Here is an 11,305-nt window from a genome sequence, read left to right on the forward strand (position 1 = left end):
GTATTTGAGAGACATTCCAGCGAAGCGTGCTACTGAAGAAAAGAGCTGTCTATTTCTCAGCAGAAATTCCACAAGGAGCTGCAGGCCAAATGTTACGACCAGGTGAGAAAGTGTTCTGGGATTCCTTCTCAACCTTCACCTGATCTTACTGTAACAGGGTTTAATTTTAAACACACCATTTTTTTTTTAAGCTCCCCCTTAGTGAATTCTTGTTCACTAACTTCCATTTATAAGGCAAAGAAACTAGCCAAACAGGTTTTCTTATCTTTAAAGAAAAAAGGTTGAACTTTATTAAACTTAAACTGTAATTCAGTTAAAGCCTACGGTTTTGCAACACGCCCACGCTTGCGTGCATACATGATATACACGTGCAGATAGAGACAGGAAAGAGAAGAAATAAAGTGGAGGAGTTTGAGGCAATATCTGAAGATGGTTTTTGTTACTATTCTTCGAGCTCGCTGTAACGTCCTTCATTGTAGGTAGGTCTTGCTTTTCGTTGGGGCCTTGTTCGATGTAGGAGACTTTTCTCTCTTGAAGTTCATGTGTCCTCAGTGGGTTCAGAGGCTTGTGAGAAAGAGATGGGAGCAGACAGGAGGCGTCATCTCACTCCAGGAGCAAACAGTCTTTCTCAGTTCAAGCTCTTTGTACAAATCAGTAAAACCCAGGTTGCCAAGCAGGTTAAGTCATGTGACTAGCTGGTCTGACCACGTCTGTTTGTGGATTCTCTTGTCTTAGCCAACCCTGGAATGTCCCTTCTTACATACAATACCTTTTGGGTCCATTGTGGGTTAAATTGGAGCAGGGAATAGCCCCTTTGTTCCCTCATGCACTGTTAGCATGCAAATGTTTTTTCCAGCCATGACTGATCTGTTCAACAAGTCATTTCCTAGCTCCAACAACAGTTTAAAATCAATGTTCATATGACAAAATTAATATATATCATTCTTGGCAGGTGCGGGGTCTATATGACACCAAGTTAATCGCCTAAGGCGAAAAAAAGCCTTTTTTTTTTTTAAAGAGACCATTTTGTATTGCTGGAGGTAGCAAAATTCCTTTTCTTTACTTCCAATCTAAGGGTCTTTGCTTCCAGATTAACCCTCTCTCGACTGATGGTATTTTCTGGAATTCGCAGTGAAGTTTCGCCTGAGAGACTGTCAGTTTTAAAATCTGAGTGGATCCATTGCAATACTCCTTGCTTAAAGAACTATTTGATGCCTGCTGCAGCCAAAGTGTTTTGAATCTACTAAGAGACTAATTCATCTGTCAGGCAAACCCTACCTGCCAAAACTGAGGCACACATTATTTCGCCACATGATCAAAACTTAAAAATTGCAAACCCTGACTGGAAGGACATTTACACAGTACCAAACAATGTTGAATCAATGGGGATCCAGCAGCTGCTTCTCCAATACACAGGAAGCGGTCAAACCAGTTCTAGTCACATGTCTAGCTGGCTGGAGCACGCCTATAAAAGGAAGGCACTTTTGTTAGTTTTTTTTGTGTTTCCTTATTGTTTAGTTAAGAAAATGCATACCGTAGATGAAGTTATTTGTTGCTTAAACAAAAGTTACGTTTTCTAGCTTGATCTGTGGAGGAACAGTATGCAAACAGACAGTATGCCAATCTACTCTCAACAAATAAGTCTGACTTCAGCTACACTATAGGACTATAGTCAATGTTCTATCAAAAAATGATGACTGATGACTCAAGTACCTGCCAGATACTTTTTCACTTGTCCAGTACAAAGGACCACTTCCATAGGCAGGCCCTAGAACCAAAATATGGTCTCATACACAAAGTAATCTGACAAATTAGGTATCAAGGCTAAACAATAAACGCCTTGTACTAAGGATGAACTCGCTCAATATTGTACAATCTGCATCACACTCTCCGATTTTCTTCAGCAGAACAACAACTCTCTTCCCTCATTTTCATCATTCCACCATTGGTGGCCATGCCTTCAGCTGCCTAGGTCCCAAGCTCAGGAATTCATTCCCTAAACCTCTTAACTTCTCTCTCTCATTCTTCAAGACATTCTTTAAAACCTATCTCTTCATCCAAGTTTTCAGTCACCTATCCTAATATCTCCTGATCTGACTCAGTGCCAAACTTTGATGACGCTCCTGTGAAATGTCTTCGGGTGTTTTACTACATTGGAGACCCTAGAGAAGTATAGAAAGTGTGGGGGGGTACTTAAAAAAGTAATTAGGAGAGCGAAGAGGGGGCATGAAAAAACACTGGCGGGCAAGATAAAGGAAAGTCCCAAGGCGTTTTATAACTTTATTAAGGGCAAGAGGATAACCAGGGAAAGAGTAGGGCCCATTAAGGACCAAAGTGGCAATCTGTGTGGAGCCGGAGGATGTAGGTGAGGTTTTTAATGATTACTTTTCATCTGTGTTCACTATGGAGAAGGACGATGTAGGTGCAGAGATCAGGGAAGGAGATTGTGATATACTTGAACAAATTAGCTTTGAAAGGGAGGAGGTATTAGCAGTTTTAGCGGGCTTAAAAGTGGATAAATCCCTAGGCCCAGATGAGATGTATCCCAGGCTGCTATGTGAGGCAAGATAGGAGATTGCAGGTGCTCTGACACAAATTTTCAAATCCTCTCTGGCCACAGGAGAAGTGCCAGGGGACTGGAGGACAGCAAATGTAGTACCATTATTCAAGAAGGGTAGTAGAGATAAACCAGGTAAACATAGTAACATAGAAAATAGGAGGAGTAGGCTATTTGGCTCTTCGAGCCTGCTCCGCCATTAATTATGACCATGGCTGATCATCCAACTCAGTAACCTGTTCCCGCTTTCGCCCCATACCCTTTGATCCCTTTTGCCCCAAGAGCTATATCTAACTCCTTCTTAAAAACATACAACGTTTTGGCCTCAACTGCTTTGTGGTAGCGAATTCCACAAGCTCACCACTCTCCGGGTGAAGAAATTTCTCCTCATCTCAGTCCTGAAAGGTTTACCCCGTACCCTTAGACTATGGCCCCTGATTCTGGACTCCCCCACCATCGGGAACATCCTTCCTGCATCTACCCTGTCAAGTCCTGTTAGAATTTTATAGGTTTCTATGAGATCCCCCTCACTCTTCTGAACTCCAGTGAATATAATCATAACTGACTCAATCTCTCCTCATACGTCAGTCCCACCATCCCAGGAATCAGTCTGGTAAACCTTCGCTGCACTCCCTCTATAGCAAGAACATCCTTTCTCAGATAAGGAGACCAAAACTGCACACAATATTCCAGGTGTGGTCTCACCAAGGCCCTGTATAATTGCAGCAAGACATCCCTGCTCCTGTACTCGAATCCTCTCGCTATGAAAGCCAACATACCATTTGCCTTTTTTACCGCCTGCTGGATCTTCATGCTTACCTTCAGCAACTGGTGTACGAGAACACCCAAGTCTCGCTGCATATTCCCCTCTTAGTTTATAGCTGTAATTACAGGCCAGTGAGTCTAACGTCAGTGGTAGGGAAACTATTGGAAAAAATTCTGAGGGATAGGATTAATCAACGATAGTCAGCATGGCTTTGTCAGGGGCAGTTCATGTCTAACCAATTTGATTGAATTTTTCGAGGAGGTGATTAGGTGTGTAGATGAGGGTAAAGCAGTTGACGTAGTCTACATGGACTTCAGTAAGGCTTTTGATAAGGTCCTGCATGGGAGATTGGTCAAGAAGGTAAGAGCCCATGGGATCCAGGGCAATTTGGCAAATTGGATCCAAAATTGGCTTAGTGGCAGGAAGCAGAGGGTGATGGTCGAGGGTTGTTTTTGTGAGTGGTGTACCACAGGGATCGGTGCTGGGACCCTTGCTGTTTGTAATGTACGTAAATGATTTAGACATGAATATAGGAGGTATGATCAGTAAGTTCGCAGATGACACGAAAATTGGTAGTGTCGTAAATAGTGAGGAGGAAAGCCTCAGATTACAGGATGATATAGATGGGCTGGTAAGGTGGGCAGAGCAGTGGCAAATGGAATTTAATCCTGAGAAGTGGGAGGACTGACAAAGCAAGGGAATATACAATAGATGGTAGAACCCTAGGAAGTACAGAGGGACCTTGGTGTACTTGTCCATAGATCACTGAAGGCAGCAGCACAGGTAGATAAGGTGGTTAGGAAGGCATATGGGATACTTGCCTTTATTAGACAAGGCATAAAATATAAGAGCAGGGAGGCTATGATGGAGCTGTATAAAACGCTAGTTAGGCCACAGCTGGAGTACTGCGTACAGTTCTGGTCGCTGCACTATAGGAAGGATGTGATTGCACTGAAGGTGATGCAGTGGAGATTCACCAGGATGTTGCCTGGGCTGGAGCATTTCAGCTATGACGAGAGACTGGATAGGCTAGGGTTGTTTTCCTTAGAGCAGAGAAGGCTGAGGGGGGACCTGATTGAGGTATACAAAATTATGAGGGGCATTGATAGGATCGATAGGAAGAAACTTTTTCCCTTAGCAGAGGCGTCAATAACCAGGGGGCATAGATTTAAGGTAAGGAGCAGGAGGTTTAGAGGGGATTTGAGGAAAAAAATGTTTTACCCAGAGGGTGGTTGGAATCTGGAACACTGTACCTGAAGGGGTGGTAGAGGCAGGAAGCCTCACAACATTTAAGAAGTATTTAGATGAGCACTTGAAACGCCATAGCATACAAGGCTACAGGCCAAGTGCTGGAAAATGGGATTAGAATATATAGGCTTGATGGCCGGCGTGGACACGGAGGGCTGAGGGGCCTGTTTCTGTGCTGTATAACTCTATGACTCTATATAAAGGCAAGTTGTTGTTGTTCACAAACTGTACCTCTCGGGCTAAAAAGTACAAATCAGGTTCAAAAAAAGTCAAATAACTAGAAGCAAAATCCAAGGGTGAATTTTAACTTGGAATGGGGCTCAGGCAGGTAGGGGTTGGACGAATGGCAAACCATCCCGCACCCCCGACTCGGTAACATGAGGCATGGGCAATCTTAAAAGCAGAACCTTCTTCATGACACTGGACAGGTGGCTGGTGGGCAGGATCAGACGTTTGGTGGGATGGAGACAATTAGGTGACATCAAGGAAGGCTCATTGGAAGGAAGGCAGTTTTGGAAGGGTCATGTAGGAGGTACTGAGCGGTGGTGGGTGGGTCGGGGGGGTAGAGGGGGAGGTGATGTTGGGGGAGGTCGGTGGAAGCCTGGGGCAGGGGAGGCCTAAACTTTCCTTGTGGATACTGGAGAACCAATCCTGCCCACCTTAGCCTCAAAAGGAAAGTAAGAAAGCTTAACACAAATGGCCTCTTCTGGTGCCAGGTCCTCTTTCACTGTCTTCACCTGGAGGATACAATCACTTTGCCACTCAATCCAGAGTTAAAATTGCAGTCAAAGCCCCATGACATTATCAGACCCTGGTGTGCATATTTAAAGGACCTTGGGCTTTGGGCAAGTGCCCTTGTCATCTGCTGAGAAGATTAGATTAGATTAGAGATACAGCACTGAAACAGGCCCTTCGGCCCACTGAGTCTGTGCCGACCATCAACCACCCATTTATACTAATCCTACACTAATCCAATATTCCTACCTATACTAGTGACAATTTATAATGGCCAATTTACCTACCAACCTGCAAGTCTTTTGGCTTGTGGGAGGAAACCGGAGCGCCCGGAGAAAACCCACGCAGACACAGGGAGAACTTGCAAACTCCACACAGGCAGTACCCAGAATCGAACCTGGGTCCCTGGAGCTGTGAGGCTGCAGTGCTAACCACTGCGCCACTGTGCCGCCCGCAGGTCAGGTTCTAACTGAAGATGGCGTGATCCACTATTGAAGTTGGTGGGGTAACACCCAGCCACTTTTAACTGCCTTCCTGCCTGGTTTCTGTCAGGTTGGTAGGATTAAAATTGCCCTCATTTCTTGTCTAGAAACAATGCAACTCTTCAACCAGTCTCAAACACCCTGAGCTTCAGTTAGCTACACTGTGAGTAAGTTTACAGATACATCTATGAGGCCTGCAGTTTATCTCTGTGGATTTAAGGGTTCATTATCAGGCATATATGTAATATTTTGACCACCTACTGATTTTTTTTTTCATTCTTTCAAGGCCATCATTTATTGTCCATCCCTAATTGACAGTTGACAACCGAGTGGCTTGCTGGGCCATTTCAGAGGGCAGTTAAGAGTCAACCACATTGCTGAGAGTCTGGAGTCACATGGTAAGGACCAGGTAAGGATGCCAATTTCCTTCCCTAAAGGGAATATATTGCTTCAGTGTGCTTGATATGCAGTGCAAGCTGCCTCACGTTTAATTTTGTTTATTATAACACATTTGAGATCAGAATCTACATTTGAACTACTGATGTGAGTGACTATTAATGGTCTACTGGCGAGACAATAAAAACACAAGCTGCTCCTTCAAGAATGTTACATAAACTTTTAAATAATTAACCTTTGACAAAATGGTCCCATTATCCAATGGACAGGCCAATGTGGTGGGATGGGGGAAATAAAACATCACAAATAAACTGTTGCAAAGTGAAATCATAAGGAGCAGAAAGGTTAGAAATAAAGGGTCATGCATGTAGGCCTAGGAGAGAAAGATTTTAAAAAAAGCTTGTGTAACAAAAAGAAACATCCTGACCTTATCCTGTAACTATGTTGGAAAACTACATCCTAGAAACCACAGCAATTCTGTTCTTTTCCATTTTTCTCCCATTGTCCCTCCTTGCCCGAAAGCAGCAACTTGCACAGGTTGACAGGCGCCCATTAGATTTAAACTGAACCCTCCTTTCTTGAAATAGCTTCCAAGATGCTTGATCCAGTCAAATCCAAGATCTCTAGCACAGAACAGAAACTTAAATGTATACAGCATCTTTTAACATAGTAAAGCATCCCAAGGTAGTTCACAGGAGCGTTATCAAACATTTGAATTAGGAGCAGGAGTAGGCCATTCGGCCCCTTCGAGCCTGCTCCGTCATTTAATAAGATCTAGGCTGATCTGATTGTGGCTTCAACTCCACTTTCCCACCTAACCCGATACCCTTGGACTCCCTTGTTAGTCAGGAATTTATCTACCACTGCCTTAAAAATATTCAATGACCCTGCCTCCACCACTCTCAGAGGAAGAGTTCCAAAGACCCACAACCCTCAGAGAAAAAAATTTCTCCTCATCTCCATCTTAAATGGGCCACCCCTTATTTTTAAACTGTGTCCCCTGATTCTAGTCTCCCCCACAATAGGAAACATCCTCCGGATATCCACTCTTTCAAGTCCCCTCAGGATCTTATATGTTTCAATAAGATCACCTTTCATTCTTCTAAATTCCAATGAATACAGACCCAACCTGTGCAACCTTTCTTCATAAGATAAGCACCCCCCTCCCCCCCATCCCAGGTAGCAGTCGAATGAATCTCCAAGCCAGATAAGGAGATTTTAGGAGAGGTGACGGGTAGGTTTTAAGGAGGAGACGTAGACAGGCTGAGAGACTTAGGGAGGGATTTCCAGACCGACAGGCCTAGGCAGCAGAAGGCGTAGCTGCCAATAGCGGAGTGAAGATCAGAGATACGCAAGAAGGAGCGTGGAGACCTCAGAGGGTCATAGGCCCGGAGAATATTACGAAGAAAGGGAGAGGCAAAGACATAGAGGAATTTGAAAAGGCAAGAATTTTAAATTAACCTAACAGTTACTCTACTGTAGCTAACTGGAACTTAATTAAGCCATATAAAATGTGGTAATCAAGAAATGTAGCTCTGGGTTATCTTCCCTATATCAGAGGCACAACCTGATTCCTGCCTTAAATTTCTATGCTACAAACAACAATGACATTGAAAGTAAAGGCGGAAATAGCCAACAACACGGCCAACACCAACACAAGTGGCTGAAGCCTTTCTGTACATTGCTCGTGAAATGGCTTTATTTGGATAGGGTTTCCTCGAGAGGAAATAATTGGTATCAACATTTTAAAAATCTTTTTCAATAATTGCATGTGTAAGCAGAACTGAGATGGGAATGTGCATTAGAAAGTTAGTTTTTGCTCCAACAATTTCCAGTTACTTGAAAAGTCTCATGCAGGGAAATGATAGCAAAAGGTTTGCAACTACCGAGACAACATCATGGAAATGCCATTATTTTTGTTTTGTTCAATCTCTTCACTACAACATGATGATATTATCAGGAAACTAAAAAAAAGTTACAGAAATACTTTTTAAAACAACTCTTTACAGAAAGGTGTGAATTTTTTAGCTTCATCTGGCACATAAATTCATAAAATCACCCCATGAATGTTAGAATCAATACTCCTATCCCATAGACTAATTCAAGTCATTGCTCCCTGGGTAAGGTTACTATCTGCGAGGTTGGAGAAGGTACTAGACTCATTTTATTTTACCAACACTAACGTTCTAATAGTGTAACTTGGAGGAAATTATATTCCTGCGTAATTTTTTAAAAATCCAAGAAAAAGATTTTTTGTTTAACCCAACTATGAATATCTGCATGAGACCAAAGGTTGGTGCATTTCAGAACATTAAAACACATTTTCTTAAATTAGATGAGACATAATCAACATATTCCTTTCCTCATGTGAGGTGACATCCTCCAATTGAATATATATTCAATCACATGAAATATGATGCACATCGCCTTAGTCCTAAGGTCGATACTTCACAGTTCAAACATTGCACACTTCCTCCCAAAGACTGCAGCGCGTTCACAGCAATGTAACTGAAAAAGCTTCACCCAGGTCCCACTGCACGATACACCAGGCTCATTCAGCAACAACTAACCAAAGCAATTGCACAAAACCACCTATCAAACGGCTACCACTGACTGGAGAATGCAGCGACGCAGCAAGTTGGCATGGGCCAGGGTTTACAATCCCTGACGTTATCCTGATTGGCAGCAAGTTCTGATCGGAATGTTGAGGGTTCAGCCAGCAAATGATGGGCGGTGGAGCCAGGCAGTACGCGCTGGCCAAATGGCCCACTTCCCGGATACACCAAACAGCCCACTGTCCAGACACACAGTTGCACAGGCAGCTCCCTGGTCACGCCGCCCGTTCCCCGGATACGCCAGTCCACACCCCATTACACCGGCCCGATGGTGAGTTACACCAGCTGGACGCCCCGCTCCTACCCGGTTACAACAGCCGTACGGCCCACTGCCTGGTTACACTCCCACCTCCTCGTTTCACCGGTCGCTACTCGGTTACACCAGCTGAAGGCCTACAATCCGGATACACTCCCACATCCCGGCTACACCAGCTAGATGGCCTACTGCCCAATTACACACCCGCCTCCCAGTTACACCAGCCGCTTACTCGGTTACACCAGCTGAAGGCCTACAATCCGGATACACTCCCACATCCCGGCTACACCAGCTAGATGGCCTACTGCCCAATTACACACTCGCCTCCCAGTTACACCGTCTGGACATCCCATTGCCTGGTTACACCAGTCTGCCTCCCAGTTACACCAGCCAGATGGCCCACTGCCCAGTTAAGCTCCCACCTCCCGGTTCCACCGGCCAGACGGACCACTACCCGGTTCCACTCCCATTTCCCGGTTACACCGGCCGGACAGCCCACTGCCCAGTTCCACTCCCTTCTCCCAGTTACACCCGCCTGACGACCACTGCCCGGTTGCTCCAGGCTATACCGGCCAGACGGCCACTGCCCTGTTACTCCTGGCTTCTAGCTCCACCAGCCAGCTGGCCAGTGCCCGGTTACACCAGTTGAATGGCCACTGTCCAGTTACATCGGCCAGATGGCTGCTGCCCAGTTACTCCAGGCTCTCAAGTAGACCAGATGGCCGCTGCCCGGTTCCCGGTTACATTGGCCAAACGGCCACTGCCTGGTTCTTCCCGGCTCCCGGTTACACCGGACGGCCACTCCCCCATTCCCGGCTCCCAATTACACTGGCCAGACAGCCCATGCCCGGTTATTCCCGGCTCGTGGTCCTCGCCGCCGGATTCAGTGACCTCGCGGCCACCGGGGAGGTGAAATGGTGCAAGAGAGAGAGACATCATCCTGGTGAAGGGAGCCGCTGAGAGCGGACCCTGGACTTACCTTCACCTGCATTGTCGCCCTGTTTTCCACACAAGGTTATCCCACGTTTCTGGACTTCCGGTTAGTAAGAAACGTGCCGTCAATTTCAGATCCTCCTCCTGCTGCAGGAAGACTCCGGCAGCTGATTCTTCACAAGCAGCCACTTGAGATTGAGAGATCGAGTCAAGAACCAGGGCAAAGCGCAGCAATTAAAACAGAAACATTGTGATACAAATGTACAGCGTTGTAAGCATTATAGTATCCGGAGCAGTAAAGAGATAATGTAACAATCCTCTGTCTAAAGTGGAAGGAAAATCACTCTTTGAATAGAACCGAATCAAACAGGAAGGAGAGAAGAAGAAATCTATTGTGTTGAATGGTCACTTTTTTCAAAGCTGCTGGATGTTGTATGACCAGAGTTTCCAGATCTGGCCCCACATTAAGTACACTGAAAGATTTCATCGACAAGGAGCGAGTGGCCCTTTAGTCCTGACCTCTTGCTGGTCACAGCTGGTGTTACAATAACACGGTTCAATAACCTATGAGAGTTGAAGCTGCTGCTACTGGAAGTAGACTGCAGGAAATTCAAGATGCTGAAACCCAGCCCATCAGTTATCGGAGCAGAATGAGTGGACTGGTCGCCTTACTTGAGATGCCTGCATTGAAGTTTCCCAGGATTAGTGTACTCCAAATCAGAGTGTTCTCTGTGTCCTGGCCAAAATTAGCCTTCAAACAACATCACCAAAATCAGATTATCCAATCATTTATCTATTGCCGTTTCTGGGACTTTGCTGCTGTGCTGCCTTACAACAGTGACTACACTTTGAAAGTGCTCCATTGGCTTTGAAATACTTTGGGACATTAAAGTTGTGAAAGGCACTGCAGAAATTCAATTCTTTACGGCATTTCTTGGAAACCCTTCACGTTATCACCATAATTGTGCCACCGAGGAAAATGAGCAGCTTGTGGTCTGGATTGGTAGAAACTGGTTTCGAGGAGTTCAGTTTGTCTCCTGCTCCATTGTCACCCTTGTTGCTGCATGTCTGTGTCCTTTCATAAGATGCTGCTGTCAGTTTCTAATGTAGTCACCTTCACAAAAGTCTGCTTCTAGGGATTATTGCTGGCTAGATTTACCCTCTTTGATTTTTGTGGCTTTTGAAAATGAGGACAGTTTTGTGCACTTGCTTGGTATGCTGCACTACAATTGGCACAGGTGCCATCATGCTTTGGTTATGAGTACTGGAATGCTGTGTGACATGTTCCATATCAAAATGTGTTTTGTGCTGCTCTTG

The 11,305-nt window shown here is 45.0% G+C and overlaps 1 protein-coding gene across 1 annotated transcript in view; it reads right to left on the reverse strand.

Annotated features, from left to right (window-relative positions):
• mtap (methylthioadenosine phosphorylase) overlaps positions 1 to 10,535 on the reverse strand; it is a 229,590-nt gene extending 219,055 nt beyond the window's left edge. Inside the window, exon 1 of the mRNA XM_068030256.1 lies at positions 10,035 to 10,535. Within this exon, the coding sequence (XP_067886357.1) occupies positions 10,035 to 10,046 (12 nt within the window). The 5' untranslated portion in view covers positions 10,047 to 10,535. The remainder of the gene's footprint in view (positions 1 to 10,034) is intronic.
• Positions 10,536 to 11,305: the final 770 nt, after the last annotated feature.

Source organism: Heterodontus francisci, chromosome 4 (assembly GCF_036365525.1).
Source record: "Heterodontus francisci isolate sHetFra1 chromosome 4, sHetFra1.hap1, whole genome shotgun sequence".
Lineage (NCBI taxonomy): Eukaryota > Metazoa > Chordata > Chondrichthyes > Heterodontiformes > Heterodontidae > Heterodontus > Heterodontus francisci.